Here is a 17010-nt window from a genome sequence, read left to right on the forward strand (position 1 = left end):
TGAACGGAAGCACGCGAGGAGCTGTTGAGTGCGCTCTACCTTTATTACTCCTGTCGGCGAGCGGCCAACCCGCCCTCGAAGCTCTATACCTACGTGTAGGTAGGAGGCATGCGGGGTGTTGATTCGCTGCCAACCAAAATATGCCAACTATAAGGCGAGAGCAGCGGGCACTCTTCTTTAAATTTTCTTTCGGCACAGGGTGGTTTCTAACGTAGCGCATAACTTTACATTATCGTCCTTTCGGCGCAGTCGTCCGTGTAACTATGCGACGTGCTTGCGCTGTTGGCCGTTTCGTAATTTATTTAACGTCGTGCGAACTTTGCAAACTACAATTTTTGCAGCACCAAAACGGAAGGCGAAGATGCGGGCCAGGCTAAGCTAACAAAAATATAAAAGAAAAATTAGCTGGTAGGTAGCGGGCCTTTAAAATAGGCTTCTACATTGATCGCTAACGGTTGTGAGGAAGCAGTTTGTTTTCTTTTTTTTTTCTTCTTATTCTGCAAGTGAGTGTGCAAAGCGCTAATAACGGTTCGATCTTTACGACTCCCAAATAAATGAAGGAAAGAAAAAAAATTGAGCAACAACGTTAAACAGCGCAAAATAAAATTGCTACACAGTGTGCAAAGCACCCGAGTGAATCGTTCTCCGCTCACCGATATCCAGGTGTCTTGTTTTGTTTTTTTTTTTCCAAAACGCCGAGGCAGCTAGCGCTCGCGGACTGAGCTTCTTGATGAGATTTCCTGATGACATTAGGGTAACGGTATAACGTTAACGGCGCGGCATTAAGGTGCGCGCCGCGTGGACGGACGACAACGAAACTGTCGTTTCGTTTCCGCCGTCCCTGTAAGTCGGGGTTCACACAGCTTTACCTGCGACGTTTATGGTCGCCCAATGTTATCACGTGGTTCTCTCTCCTTTATGCGATGCACGCGAAGATGACTGCGCAAAAAAATTCCGCACTGAGCGCGTGAATAGCGCGCACCTTCCATTAGGAGCGCGCTGAAAACTGGTGCGAATCGGAAACATTCTGCTAAATGTGCGCGCGAGTCGGAATTCCTGCTGCGTTGTGAACAGGAAAGGTGGGTGGGTAAGAAATAAATAGTGTGTGTGTGTGTGTGTGTGGGGGGGGGGGGGGGGGGGGTGCTACTGAGTGCAAAGAGCTAAGTGCAGAGTTAGGACGATTTTGAGAGTTAAGTACCGAAGACAGCTGTACAGTGCAGAGTACAGAGATCGCACACGCCAGTACACGTACCATGCACGAATTCTAACTATGCAACCCATTTACTCAGTCTGTGCACTTATGAATAGCTCAAATAGGGTAGAAGTGTGTAAAACGTTGCTATAGCCAGGAATCAGAGTTGCCGTCGTACAGAAATGTTAGCAGCGTTCTTGCTTCCGAGTAAAATGCCAGAGGCTATGACATTCTCGTATGTACTTTATTATTTATCTTTCTCTGTCTTACAACAGTCTTCACTCTGGCGCATTTCATTTCCAGATGCGAAGCGAATTGACACGGTGTAGTTATTTCGCTTGAAAATTGTTGCGGACATAGCTGTGTGGACGCCACAAGCGAAGCTAAAGGACGTGCTGCAACTAGCGTCTAGCCGTAAACATACCTCGTCAGTTTGTGGCACACTTCTTTCACGGAAGGTCCAGCGTACATACGGCCATTAAACACAGCGAACTAATGTACGCCCGAATGTGGCACTATTAAGAAAATGCAGGTTCGAACAAGTCAGGCAACAAATCTATTTACGTAGTCAGACTAAAAATTTAGCAGAAATATCGGCGCACTTATGTTATCGTTCTACTCCGATCACATTTTTTGTTAGTGCGGTTTTCGTCACAGGTCACCACACCTATGCTCGCGCCGAAATGACTCGCGTGTGGCGGTCGGCCACAAGCTCATGTGTCAACAAGCAGATTCTGCGATTTGTCGTGTTACCCGCGATGTTGTGAGGCGACTGTCGGTGCGTATTTTTTCAACTTTCCCATGTCAGCTGACTATCGCCACACGAGCATTTTTCTTCATGCGATGAAAAGCAGCTATGGTACTTAGAAATATATAAAGAAAGAAAGAACGAAACACAAGACTGAAATATATTTCGACAAAATAATTTCCGCGCACTTATCACCTGTAAAGCTGGCTTTGCTGTTTTAAGGGTCTTGCTGCGGAAAAGCCTCTTACGTTTATTTTCTGTCAGATCGAGGAATGGCAGAAAAGGGAACATCGAGCGTTAAGGCAAAGACACAATTTATACGTAGCTAAAAAAAAAAAACTGTCAGACACAATATCACCTGTCCGCACCTCTCTTCAAAAAACAAAATAATAAACAAAAGGAGACGCGTCACTGCGTCGCACACGAAGAAAAGAAACCGAGTAACTTTAACCCGTTTTAGTACGCGTTCCCAAATAAAACTACAATGCTTTGAATCACCGATTGTCTTTACGACCATAAAATAAAGAAAGAAGGACACAAACTAAAACCCGCAAACGGCCTTCAAAGCTTCGCGACTTTTTTAGAAGAAGGGGGGAGGGTGCGGGCCTCCGCAGCCCTCCTTTCGCACCCCTTATAATGGCTCGGCGCGGCTTTAAAACGGGCCAGTTACTCGCGTCTTTTTCCCACGGGCTCGCTGCGTCGAGGAGTGATAAAACGCTGCAACTTCGAGATAAAAGGCGACTAGCTTTTCAATAAAACTAGGACAATAAAGAAGCGCACGGTCGGGGCAGAGCGACAGAGAACCGCGCAGGCTTTCGTGTATACACCTGCGTGCTCTGAGTGTGTAACTAGATGAAAACAAAAAAAATAAAGCGTAGACGGAGCCTTTCACAACGCGAGTTATCGTATCCGCGCAGCAGGAGTAACAGTTCAGCCGAGCGGCGTTGCCACTGCAAACGCGCTGACGTGTGCACGCTGGCCCCGACGATCCGCGGGCCTCGTTTCGCCATCGTAGCTTGTGCGGGCATAAAATGGGGAAAGGCGGTAAAGGAGGGATGGGGGTGAGTAGTACACGCTCCACCGGCACCGGCGCCGCCGCTTATCCACCCCCCCGCGCGCCATGGTCTAACAGCACTCACCTAGGCACGTGACGTCGACGACCGTGAGGGGGCTACCGGTCCTGCTGCTGCTGTGCTCGCGTCCCTCGGGGCTCATAGGGGTCTTCCGTCGCGAAAGCACCCGCCAAACGACCGACATCGGCTCGCCCATAGCGTAAGTCAGGTGGTCCTTTTGAGTGGTCGAAACGATGGCGGGCCGGCGCCGAAGACGATGTCTGTTGTTTGCACCGATGAAAGAACTTGTTCTTTCCCTCGAAGCAGGCCCCTTTCGTGGTTCGCCTTTTTAATTCTAGGCTATGTTGTCTTCCGGCACTCTGTCAAGCCTCGCATGATGTCGTTCTCTCCTGGCGGAATCAACTTCACACACCTCCTCTGTCGATCTTATTGTTCCTAGCGAAGTTGACACCTCGTTGATTTCGACTGGCTTTCGCAAAAATTGTTTGCTGTCAGAAAGCGCGTCCGTGCAAGTCGCCTACCTTGTCTTTCGTTTCAGTGCTAACGAAGTGGCTTACGTCGAATCGCAGTGGCTGTCCTGTGGTAATCAAACTCGTCGCCACTTGTGCCTTTCACCTTTTCTCGTGTTGTAGTTTGGATCGACAAACTCTCTTTATCTTTGTCAAGATCGGCGACTTCGTTCCCCTTCGGCCGAGGAAAGGCTTCACAGCTTTTCTCACCGGCTGAGCGCGATGACAATTACATAGAATCAATAGCGATGCCTGCAGAGGCCGAATACTGCGAAAGTATTCCTAGCAGCGATGAGGTAGTAGGTGTCCGCGCTGAGGCGCTCAAGTTGAGGCAAAGTTGAAGCGGGACTTTCCTAAACTGGGCACTTCTCGCAGCCGTGTAGAAGCACGATGACGACACACGAACACCCCTCTTTACTGAGGCACCCCGCACTCCAGCAACAGCGCGAACTCGAGAACTTTCGTCCTCAAGCAACGTGGCACAGGATAATTGTGGTTTCAATGGAAGTTCAACGCATTTAGAAGCAGCACTTGGACACAATAGTTTCCACTCTAAAATAAAACTTTGTCGGCGAGAAAAGCTGCGTTCGTTACCGGACACGCTCGCCGACAACGTTCGTTTCGAAGGGCCGGCCTGGTGCAGTAAAGTCCAAAGCTAAAGGGAATGCCGAAAGAGAAGAACCAGGCGGCATACGAGTGTCGAGGTCAAGGCGTTCAATATCAGAGACACTGTCCGCCGAGAAGTCGTCGCGTTCTCTATGAACGATGCGGGTAAACTCGGCGAATCCACACGTTGGGATCGCTTGACAACCGCTTGGTCTGTTCGCTCGTGAGCCAGCCAGCCAACGGAACGCCGAACGAAGACGCGTACTCGATGCAGGTGGCAAGTGATGAGCGTTGCGGAAGAGGCTTTGAAAGGCGCGACAAAAAGCACAATTCACGGCTTGGCAACCGCTTGGCCCCTTCCGCGATGTCGAACGGTGCGTCGAGGCAAACGGCACGTGAGGGTCGGGGTGTCGTTCCGCACTCGTTGTTGCGACGATCTGCAGCGACCGCACGACATCGCCAAACTGGAGGAAAGCGGCCCGCTCGCGCCGCCGGATACGCCCGAACGAAGCACACCGCCGGCTCCACCGCGGGGTCTCCCCATTCGGGAGTCGCGCTTCGCGTGCGCCGGTCGCCAGGGCGGCGACACCTGCGCGGAGCAGGCCCGCGCGGTTTCACTCACGTGCGCTTCGGCGAAGTTAGTGACGAGTAGCGCCCCCTCGTGGCGCCGGCGCCAGGCACGCTTCTCCCGGATTTGCTCGCGGGCCGTCCCGTTTCCGACCGCCTCCTGATAGAGGTGGAACTGGAATGCAAACACTCTGCTTTAGCCTTCATAGTCGCACTCGTACGCTCTACGTCGCTGCTGGCCTTCGCAAGACCTAAGGCGAGCTTTAGGGCCTGCTCATTACAGCGGTCTCGTAGGGTGCAGCCTTAGCCCGCTGTCGAAAAGGAGAGGGAGAACGGGTCGGCGTAAATCTACGACACAAAAATGAAATGAAGTTTGATTCATTGGTCTGTCCTGATGTGGGCGTCAGGCCTCTTCACCTTTAAAATGCTGAACGCTTTCGGTTGACGTTTGTCTTAAAAGACGCATGCAGCGATGGCGCTACAAAGGGCAAGCTGCAAAAGCGGTGGACAACAGTAGCTGTGTCAAGCACAGCAGCGAGCGAGGATGCCTTCAGCGGCGTTGGTGCATTCAAAAACAGATAAGAAGACACCCAGAGGAGAACCGCAAGCCATCCCAGGGTGCAACTTTTTTTTTAAGTTGTGGAGGGTTCTGTGAGGAATTAATTTTGCTCGTCCGGCCCACTTCGTGACCGCTTATTCCTCAAGAATAGTTTGTATGCAGTGCCACGTGATGAATATTAGTGCGCTTGTGATTGAGTTTGGAGGTTTCATCACGGCCAGATAAATGCTACAGTGTGCGAATGGGGAAGGCTAAGGTGCAGACGCCAGCGCCAACTTCTGTCCCTGACCATTTATTCAAATAGCTTTTGAGCGGCAGGTATGTATGTACGACTGGGCACCGGAACGAGGCGAGTGCACGATCAGTGGAGCGTTATATCGTTAATCATTTCATTGTGTACCAATCGACTCATCCATCCATGAAAGCGACAGTAGTTGCAACAAAAGTGACGGTAGAAAGCAGAACTTCCTTCTATAAGCGTTATATCTTCGCTAGAGTAAAATATATCTTCTAAAACAATTCCTTACCCGCTGCAATGCTCTCGAAAACAAGTCTGTTTCAGGTCACCAGAATTTACGTCCGCATTCCTTTTATAATCTGTGATTTAAGTGGCTTAAGCTTTATTGATGCAGTCGCAAGTGCATAATTAAAGGCGCAGTTTTAGTAACTGTGACATGGGGAGACAGTGATGACGAAAACGACGACAACATCGATGATGACGATGAACGTAGTTGGCTAAACGGCCACGGGCGCTTCGAAGACGGGATAAAGTACGCTTAACAGCTGTTTCCACAAGAAAAGAAAGAATAGTTGGGTTATGGCAGAAAGTATGCAATACTTTGGTTGGCATTCAAGCACACCGAAGTACCACACCTCCATTTGTGCACGTGAGGCGTGTTTGCTATTAGATACGACGGATTTTTTCAGTTCCTTCTTCTTTTTTTTTCTTTATTCTTTCTTTTTTCAGCTTTGAAGTTTTGAGGTGTTGCTCGAGCAATGGTTTCCTAAAAACATTGCCACCTAGTTACTCTCCGTAAAAAAGTAATTCATAATCGTGATCGAAAAAGAGAAGACGAACAATACTGAGGCATGAATGGCTTCCGCACGCTACGACGAAAAGAGCAAATACTCGGAAAATGCGACGGCGGACCACTAAAAGTCTCGGACAAATCAGTGACTGGAACAAAGCAATTTCGTTGTAATGAGAATTCACAGCAAATCCTCCGCGCCACCCATTCACTTCGACGGACATAATAGGCTGGAATTCCAAGCGCGCGATAAGAACAAAGAAACTGAAAGAAAATAACATATAAAATGTTTCGGCAGCGGAGGCGAAAAAGCCCGAAGACACCGTGAGCGCGCACACAGAAAGAAAGAAAGAAAGAAAGAAAGAAGAGAGAGAGAGAAAGAAAGAAAGAAAGAAAGAAAGAAAGAAAGAAAGAAAGAAAGAAAGAAAGAAAGAAAGGAAGAAAGAAAGAAAGAAAGAAATAGGTGGCGATACAGGACGGCGAAAACGAGAGCGTTTTCACCTTCCTGTTGCTCATTTCCTGTCGCGGCTGAGACGAAATTTCATCTCGACACTCCTTCCTTCCCTTAGTCTATCTTGTTCCATTTCTTTCTTTTGAATTTAGCTTTTTTTCTATCGTTTATTTTTCGTCGCTGTTCTTTTTCGTTAACCGCAGTAGAGGCATCGACACAAGCATCCGACTTGATTGCTTAGGACTCGCGTTCCTATTTTTATTTTTGGTACTTTTTAATGGTAGCCAGCGAAAAAGCGTTCTTTCTCCAACTCTCGTTCTCTTTCAGCATTTCGGCTGCCAGTTGCAGCTGCGTGATAACGTTAGCTCCGCGAATAGCGAATGGTAATAACAAAAGTAACATAAGGCAACTGCCGCGAAAGAAACGGCTCGGGCACGGTATAGGCGGAGGAGGTGTCACAATCTCTGTTTCGGTCCCTTGTCCGTGCTGCGTTCATTGTGGGCTCTTTCTATCTTTCTATTTATCTCTTCTTTTTCTTTCAAAATCGAAGCTGTTAACGGGAGTTCTAGGACGGCTCTCGAGCGGGGAGGCGTCGTCGTCGACGTGAAATGTCAATCAAAGAACAGCCAGTAAAAGTAGTTCTACCGTGCCGTCGGAACGCACAGCCGAATGCCGTCGATGGTAGATGACATCACAAATATGGGTCGAGTGTAACATTAAGCATATAGATAGCAGGAGTACTAAGCTGGGGCATAGCGAAGCGTTTGAAGTAACTCGGGTGCAGTGAAGGCATTGCAGAGTATATACCGTACTTACTCCCGTAAGACACACCCTCGTGAAAGGCCCGCGTCCCTACTTTGCAGTGCAAAAATTTAGAAAAGAGGGTTCCCCAAGTGTGACGCTCAGAATCACGCATGCCGGTTAATTCTACAAGCCGCTACAAGATGACACTATAGTCTATGTTCTCTTACAGTCATAGGTAGAGGTACAAGATATATTTTGAAGGAAAAAAAAAGAAAACAAAATTAAGGAGATATATACAAAAATGCTAGATAAAAAACATCTATAGCCTGCTTGATTTAATCAAGTAGGCTAAGTGACTATTTGTCACCAACCCGTTTCAAAGGGGATGCCATTAAATCATCATGATAATCATCATCGGAAAGTCGGTCGACTACTGCAAATGTGTTTACAGCCTGCCGCCAGTGGTGGCGTTTATTTGCATAGCACGCTGAGCGCAGTTCGAGGCTTGAGTGAGATAGCCATAAGCCGGCCTCGTGTAAAGCCCACACCCGGTAAAAACTCGGAAAATATTAGTGCGGGCTTTACACGAGTATATGCGGTAGTAAAGTGTTTGCAGTATTAGGTAGAATATGGGCAGCGACAATCTAGAGCCCTATGACTTCAGAAAGGTGTGGTAACTCCCATATTAAAAAAAATCATTTGTTTTAAATCCGGGATTTTATTTGTCAAAACTATGATATGATTATGAGGCACGCCGTAGTGGGCGGACTCCGTGTTAATTTAGGCCACCTGAAATTTATGAACGTGCACCAAATTTTAGGTACGCGAGCGTTTTTATGCAATGTGTGAGAGACTGAGAGAGAGCAAAGAGAAGAGAAAAGGCGTGGAGGTCAACCAGACGAACGTCCGGTTTGCTACCCTACACTGGGGGTAAGGGAAAGGAGGAATAGAGAGAGCATTGCGTGAGCTTACACGTCGCAAATAGCATGTAAATAAGCAAATTTATACGCATCGCCGTCATGGGTATAACACCTAATTAACCGTTTCACTAAAGCTCCGCTTCACATATATTCCACCATGTGCACTGGATATGCATGTAATTTTTGTACGGCCTGACACGAGGCTTGTTTAGTAGCGCACTTGGACACTCCTTATCATTTTGATTCAATCATACCGCATATTTTTAGATCACAACGCTTACTTATATGGTTATGTGTATACCCGCTCGTAAGTTAATTAATCTATTAATAAAATATTGAATGAAGAAGTTTATCACGTCGCCTTAAAGTGTGTCGCAAATTATACTTTGAGAGCGATCGTCACAACGGTGTTTTTACCGCGATAGCGTTTAGGGCCCCGCGTCGCAGAAAATCCGGCGTCGGCGTCGGCCTTGACGCCCGTGGCCTAATAAATCATCCGCAACCACGCAGGCCCTCCAAGTATATTTAGGTATGCCACACCATTCTATCGCTAATGTTGCTCATACCTTGTCTTGCATTCTTGGCAGAGCTATTCCTCGCAATTTTGAGAATGACAATCCACAAACAAATGTCGTGAAACAAAACACCCACAGCGCATGCCTTTTATGTTAAATCTTCTCAGACTGAAATACTAAAAGTGCGAAACAAATACGGAAACCTGAAAAAAATGTCACAGTTTCGCCCTAAGGGCGAAGCAATGAATGCGATAGCAACACAGCAATGCCATACGAAGTAAGGTGAGCGGCTTTGGTAGCAATATGAATTGTAGTAAACATGAGCTGATTAAGTAAGCAGGTGTGCTGCGCCGTAAGTAGACCGACATGAAGAGAGACTCGATGACAACGAGAAGGCGCCTGTGAAACGGTGGTGTTGATGAGAAGCGCTTCCCGTGGGCAGCGCGTGCGAAGGGACACACGTAGCGCTGCACTGCCGATCCGGGCAGCATTGCATGTGTAGCATGCGTTGGAAAATGTGGCCCGACTATTACTAACTGAATGAACAAGCGTGGTGTGAGCGCGCACAAACAAACATGAATAGATCACACTGAATGACTGCAGACAACGACTGTCAAAACGCTGGCAGCAAGCAGCGGGCGAAGGTACGTGCGGTCTATCGCTTCAACGGAAACTGAGCGGCGAATGCACGGCGCATAAAGGTCAGAGCCGTGTGGAGATAAGCGACGGTGCGAGCGAGCGACGAGCGCGGTTGTTGTCAGAGTAGAGTGCGCCCCCCCCCCCCCCCCCCCAGCTCCCTCCGGCGCTGGCTTCCCGCTTCCTTGCTTGCGCGTGGGAGATTGAGTGCGTTCGCTCTCCGTGATAGCGCGCGTCCCCGCACGCTTCCGCTCGGGCATACGGCGCGCGGCGAAGATTTTATCTATAGGGAACCTGACGGCGACGGCGACGGCGACGACGACGCCGACGGCAGAAATCCGGTTGAAGTGTCCATATAATTGCTATCGCAATAATAATGTAATTTCTTTGGCGAGGTAGTGCTCTATCTCCGGGATCGGCCCACGCAAGAGGCCGCGTTTCCACCAGAAAGCTCGCCTACGTGCATAGCGTTCGCCGCCAGTGTTTGCCAGTAACCGTTATGGTTGCATAAGCTTCAGTCGTCGGGAACCATGAGTAGCAGTCAGAATCTTTGAATGCTATCGCGTTCCACTCTTAAAAGCAAAGCTTAAGCGTCCTCCCAATTTTTTAAAAATTTATTGCAAGGAAACTTTGTTCGTCAAACGAACCAATGTCTTAAAAACAGCACAACATTGGCAATTAAGAGCCGTGTAACATTTCCCATACTCGCATTTCATAAAATATCCGAAGAATAGCTGAAGTATACCTTAACAAACCTTGCTATCCTTCATTCACTTTCTTTATCTCGGGCATGTCGCAAAGTTTGAAGCGCTGTAGCAGATGTGTGCTGCATTATATCGTATTTAATAATCAATCAATCAATCATGATTATTTGACGCTCCCAGGAACAACCCTAAGGTCTGAGTGCTGGTGCATAGTAAAAAACAATTAAACACACAAATACAAAAACAGGCAACAAAACATGAAATAGAAGACGACAATTATGAAAAGGAACAGTTTACAATCAACAAAAGTCAATATGCATTCACAATAGCAAGACGGAGAAAAACACCAACAATGCGTGAGAGTCAATAAAAATAAATTATTCATCCGACCGTTTAAATTATGTGCTCAGAAAGAACCACAAGGTTTTAATACCGGTGCAATCGAACGAAAAGATAATGTGCAGATTAAAAAAATAAAAGAATACAGAAGTAAAAGAACACGATGCATGTACAGAAAAGCCATATGGGCGTAATATTGGCACACAACAAAGGACATGGAAAGTTGCTAAAACAAGCTCTTATCTATCGGCATAGGTAACGTAAACCTAAAATGAACAAAAGATTAGTGAGCACGTACAATGAAAAAAAAATGAAAAAAAAAGAACACGGTACACCTAAAGGTACAAACGTAAGGGAAAGTGAATACATGTATATACAATACCCCAAGAACATTAAATGTACGAGAAAAAGAAAAAAAAGAGAAAGTAGTAATAGTTATTATTATTATTATTATTATTATTATTATTATTATTATTATTATTATTATTATTATTATTATTATTATTATTATTATTATTATTATTATTATTATTATTATTATTATCGACGACAAGTGGACGTAAAATGTAGTAATAGCACTACTATTAGTATTATACTGCTAAGGCCTCCCCCCAAAGTTCTACAGTTCGCCGTGTCTCGCGCCTGCCGACTCCATGCTATACTAGAAAATCTGCTAATCTCATCATACCACCTAACAATTCATCATCCTCGCTTGCGTTTTCCGTCTCTTAGCATCCATTCTGTTGCTATAACAGACCACTGATTGCCTGTTCTACGCATTACACACTGTGCCCCATCTCCGTGTTATTCCTCCTAATCTCAAGTACAGTCTCTCCACAAAAAAAAAGTAATTTATAACAGACCAGAGTACCATTTGTTCCAATCGTTAAAAAAAAGCTACAAAGCACTATCCCTCACTCTTGTGCCCCTCAACCAACGGCTTCCTTTTTGTCGCCATTTTTATCACAGATACTCACGCGTTCTTGTTTTTTCCCCCGACATATCACACATTTTCAATATCCTGGCATTTATGCTTGAAAATTTCGTCATCCAACTACTTAAAGCTTAAAAATAAAAAAGATTCATCAAGTGTCCGACACGAATGCGGGTGATCGCTAAAAGTCTTCAAAACAATATATATATATATATATATATATATATCCTTCGCTATCTCTCTCGCTCTCTCTCTCTTTATATGTATATATATATATATATATATATATATATATATTGAGATGTAAGTCACTGTTACACATCGAACTGGGTTACAAAAAACAATTTACTTTCAAAGGGTACAGATTCTCGTCAATTGAAACCAGGGAGCGGTTTTCAATATGGTTTAATATCGGATTCCGAACCCACCTCCCCTACAGCGAGAGAGAACAGCTCTCTAATAACATCCAGAAACAAATATGGCGCTGCCATGGTAATGACTTCCGCCGGGAAGTAAGGCAACTAATGGCGTGCGGCCTTATTTGTTCACCATCTCCCTTTTCTTTTCCTTCTTGGGTGTTCTTTTTTTTTCTTTCTTTCGTTCGTTCAAAAGAAAGTCAGCGATCGACGTCGAAGGAAGGCGCCTGGGCTACACTTCTGAATCTAAATTCGATACCCACCGGACGTGAAGCACATCTTCCGCTCAAATAATTGCCACGCGTGGCCCTTATTCTGCGTAGCAAGAAAAATCGAGGATCGCACTTGACCTAGAACACCGTCGTCACAGAGTTTCTATTCGAGTCTTACTGCGGCGCGTTAGCTTCCGCCCCATTGTGTTTCGCTGAGTTGGCTACTCCAGCCATGTCACCGGCCACTATGCCGCTTCTACGTCGCGAAAAGAAAAAAAAAATAAGAAAAAGTTTGCCATGGTTGAACGCGGTTAAACCAAGTTTGCCGAGCCACGGCCGCTGGATAAAGCGATAGCAGGGTTTTGCTTGCTTTGGGAAAGGGCACAGACGCTGCTCGGCGCCGTTAGCAACTACCGCATCTACAATTGCACCACAAACACACAGACGCTGCTCGGCGCGGCAGCAGCAGCGAGCGAATTGGCCTTTATGCTGCGTCTCGCTTCAATGCGAAGTAAACGTCGAAAGCACAGCGCGTACGAAGCTACCAGCACTCGGCGCACTTTGTCCACATTGCAGATCGCTTTCAAGATATGGGCGCCCACGCGGCGTATGCCGCAGCCGCTGGTAGTGGCAGGCTAAGTCCCAGTTTGACCTTGACTCAGCTTGAAGGTCAGATTTGAGGAACCGGGCGTTTTCTGGGTTTGTACCTTGCGTAGTAGAGCTATCGCTCTAAAAACAGTTTCGCCCCAAAAGCGAAGCATTTATTGCAATACCAACTTATTAAACAGCTATACGAAGTAAGGTAAGTCATTTCATCAGCTGCATAAGCTGCTGTAAACATTCGATTACTAACTAAACTAACGAGCACGTTGTCACGAGCGCACAGGCAAGCACGAACAGATCTCCCTCGATGACGGCGGGCATTCGCTGTCAGAACGCCGGCGTGATGAAGAGCGACGTCAGCGGAGAGCGAATTCCCCTTCGAGCTCCCTCTCGCTTCAACGCCAACTAGGCGTGAGAGAGCGCAGCGCACACCAAGCCATCAGCTATCTCAGATCGGTCAGCCTTCGAATCCAGCGCAGATGGCCTCTAAGATAGGATGCACGCGACTGCGCTCAGCCGCCGCAGCTGGAGTGGAAGAGGAGATGCGCGCTAACTTTTGAAAACCATTGAAATTGTAAATTTAACACCACTTTTGAAATATCCGGCCGTAAAGTGTACACGGGCGTTCCGGATGACAGTTTCTCAAAAGTGAAATTAAACGCCGATGCACTTTTTTTTAGCAGATATTGGAGGCGGATATTGCGGTAATGGCGATAGTCTTAGGGTGCATGCTAGGATTTGACGTGGCCTCAGCACTGCCGGGCTTCAATTTCAAAATTGCAACGTGTGCCCTAAAATTAACCATTATAAAAGGTAATTGGCGAACTTGTTTCTAATTAGCCACACGAACACTGCGATTTGTCGCGCAAGTAACGTATGCCTCTTCAAGTAAATTATTGCATTTCGCCATGTGCTTCAGATTAAAAGAAAAATTATGCGAACTGTAACCAACATACTAACGCACATAGTACAAACAATGAACGTGTTCTTTCTTTATTCTATATTTAAGAGCTCGTTGTGGACGCGCAACAATACTGGCCAATTACCATGGGCCATGAATTACTTTCTCATATAGCTTTAGCCTTCTATATTGCTAATTATTTATTCAAATACTGAAACAACGTGGTTTTAGTGACCCTTTACAGTCAGGCCCAGTTATAATAAACTCGTTTGTGTGCTAAACAAATATTTTGCTATATTAAATCATTTGGTATACCTGAAACAGGGCATAACAAACTTCAATGAATTTTTATAACGAGTTCGTTATACACAATAGAATAAACCTACACCGCAATGTTAATACACCACCTGGTGGCCTGAATCTCGCAGCAGTACGTGTAAGTAACGCAGCAAGTGAGTATGAGTTACAGGGTGATCATTTTTACGCTTCATGTAATTTTTAATTATCACCTGATGCGGATAACATAATTCTAGTCCTTGAGCTGGATTATTCAGAGAGGGGGACATTAGTTGCACGAGAAATCGAAACACATAATCAACTGCTCAAAAAAAAAAAACGAAATATAGCCGGTGAGTTTGCAAGGCGTATCCAACAAATTTCCGGAGTGACACCTTATTTTGGAGATATGCGCCATGAAAATCGCCGTATAATTGCGCCGTTGTTCCACTTACATTTCTAATAAAACGATCTTTTATGCATTCAATCACAAAAGTAACTGGAATGCCCATGTGTTTCATCCCACATTTTGGGAAATACTAAAGGGAAAATTGTGTCATCCTGGAAATTCAAGTGGATACGTCTTGCAACCTCACCGGCTAAAATCCGTAAATTGCAACATGTGCCGTAAATAATAATTAGGAAGTTAATTAGCGAATTTTTGTTAATTAGTTCAATATGTGTTTCGACTTTTCGTGCTAGTAAGGCCCGTCTCTTCGAACAATGCAGCTCAAGGAAAAGAATTATGCTATCTGCCATACGGGATTTTTATAAATTCCATAAAGCTTAAAGCTGAAAATTGAGAACTTGTTATGACTAGTGGAGTGCAAGGATAGAGGCAAGTACCGCCGAGAAAAACCACCAGTCAGGCCAATCCAGGCATCTAGGCAGCCAGACGTATACTATCAGTCACTTGGCCAAGTCAAAACAATCCTATAGGCAGTCAAATAAAAGTGAAGGAGCCAGAGGTCAACACCCCTATTCAAACACAACCCACACAAACAAACATAGACACGCACGGGCGGACGGACGGATGCTATGAGCGTCCCCTTTGAAACGGGGTGGTGGGTTGCGCCACCAAGCTCCAGTTCTTATTTTGCCTTATGTCCTACGTATGTTTCCGAAAAAATCAGTAGCCCCTCCCACGTCGAGGAAATTCAGGTAAGCGAAGCTTGTCGTGTGTTTCGTCGGTGTCCCTCCGAACGAATTGCACTGACGAGTGCCATGTTGTGCTCGAACCACAACCGGTCACATGCGCTGCAGCTGACTCTGAATTTCCGGTTGAGAAAATCGCCTTGAAACCTGGCTGTCGCACCGGGGAAGTTGGCGTTAGCGTTGCCGAGGCGGGCGCCACCATTGTCGGGTTCCTGGAGGGCTAGACGACGCTGACGTTTGGCCTCAACATCACGCTCCCTCAACTCGGGGGCCCACGGCTCTTCGCTGACGTTTCGCCTGGGCTTCGGAAACCCTAACGCTATAATAGGCACGTCGACGACGAGCCCTTTCCCGAGCGCATTCATTCTGGATGGATTTCCGTAAATTTTTTTCTAAATTAAATCTGTCCGTTACGTAAGACAATGAATGGCTCATAGCCCCTTAAGCAATGGCTCATACCCCCGTAATCGCGGCCTCCCCATTACGACGACAGAAGAGAAGTGAAATTCTACGCTGGAATGATTAGCGGCAACTCAGCCAGCTGTGGAAGCAGACGACGACAACTAACGCGGGAGCAATGGCACGACGAGCACGAGCGCGTGCCCACCACTTTTGCAGCTCTGAGAGCAGCTGGTTTTTTAGCGTTACATCACCGGCGCAGGCTAGCGGATACAAGCTTCGCTTGAAAAAAAAAAGAGACACAAAGAATTCTGAGGACCAAATTTTCTGAATCACTACTGAGAACATTGGTTTTGTACGCCTTCGTTGTTTATCGTCTCCTTACTTTTCTGCAACCAATCTTCTAATCGCCTCTTACCAATATCTATTGCTGACTTGTTTCCTTTCCCCCTGCTATCCCTGAACCCAACTGCTTCAAGGAGGCCAGAGGAACGCAAAACGACAGCTTCACATTTTAATAAAACATGTTCCATCGTTTCCTTAGCTTTACCGCAACGATCATATGCTTCTTCCTTGGTGTACCTCCCTTTATAACTACGCGTTCCAAGGCATCCTCATCTCGCTTCGAAAAGTAAGGAGCTTCCCTTTGAGTTATCATAAATTGTTTCTTTACTGGTTTCGTTCTTTTCCTCTTAGGTAGTTACTCATAGCAGGTTTATTTTCTATTGTCGCGACGCAGCAGAGAGGCTCGGCCTTTCTGTACCGACGTGGGAGCGGCCCTCTACGTGCTGACGCGCGTTCCGAGGGACCGTAATAAAGTTTTATCATACCATACCACCTTTAATATTGTCTCAGCCTCTCTGACATTGCGTTTCATGTTCTTTGTTGCCGTGTTGCTTACCATACTGGTCGCATGCTTGCTGGTGGGTTGCTAGTTCTTTTCCTCCACTGCGATTCAATGTTTTTCCTGCACAAATACCTGAACACTCTCGCAAACCATTTACTTTATTTCATATTCCTCAGTCGTTCTTCGAAATAAATTTTACTCTGAGCCTCCCTTACTTCAAAACTTGTCCAGTCCATATCACCCTGCGCAGCTTCATTTGTAGTCTTCCCGTGAGCGCCCAATGCGAGGCGTCCCACTGACCTTTGGTTGCCATCGAGTCCTATTGTATCCCTGACTTCAAGCAAACAACCGCATTTCCAAATGTAAGTCCTGGAGAGAGAGAGCGAGAGAGAAATAGAAAAAGGAAAGGCAGGGAGGTTAACCAGACGCACGTCCGGTTTGCTACCCTGCACTGGGGAAGGGGGTATAGGATGAAAATAGAGAGAGAGAGAGGGGGGAGATAGAGAGAGCACAGTTGCGCGCACATTTGAATGCTCGCACCAAGTCTATACACACGGTCGCCAAGACGTGTCGACGTCAGGTATACTGTAACAACGCTTTCGTCGCTTTCTGTGCCACAAACGCGTACGGCCATGGTTCAAGGATCTTTATTTCGGAAAATGGTCTAGTGTCCAGC

The 17010-nt window shown here is 46.4% G+C and overlaps 2 protein-coding genes across 2 annotated transcripts in view; one reads left to right on the forward strand and one right to left on the reverse strand.

Moving 5' to 3' along the window:
• The window catches only part of LOC125944414 (high affinity cationic amino acid transporter 1-like), a 92973-nt gene extending 88961 nt beyond the window's left edge, over positions 1-4012 (reverse strand). Inside the window, exon 1 of the mRNA XM_049664870.1 lies at positions 3080-4012. Coding sequence (XP_049520827.1) covers positions 3080-3209 — 130 coding nt within the window. The 5' untranslated portion in view covers positions 3210-4012. The remainder of the gene's footprint in view (positions 1-3079) is intronic.
• Positions 1-17010, forward strand: part of LOC119444147 (diamine acetyltransferase 1) — a 478089-nt gene that overhangs the window by 343420 nt on the left and 117659 nt on the right. The gene's annotated exons all lie outside the window — the stretch shown is intronic.

Source organism: Dermacentor silvarum, chromosome 3, assembly GCF_013339745.2.
Source record: "Dermacentor silvarum isolate Dsil-2018 chromosome 3, BIME_Dsil_1.4, whole genome shotgun sequence".
Taxonomy (NCBI): domain Eukaryota; kingdom Metazoa; phylum Arthropoda; class Arachnida; order Ixodida; family Ixodidae; genus Dermacentor; species Dermacentor silvarum.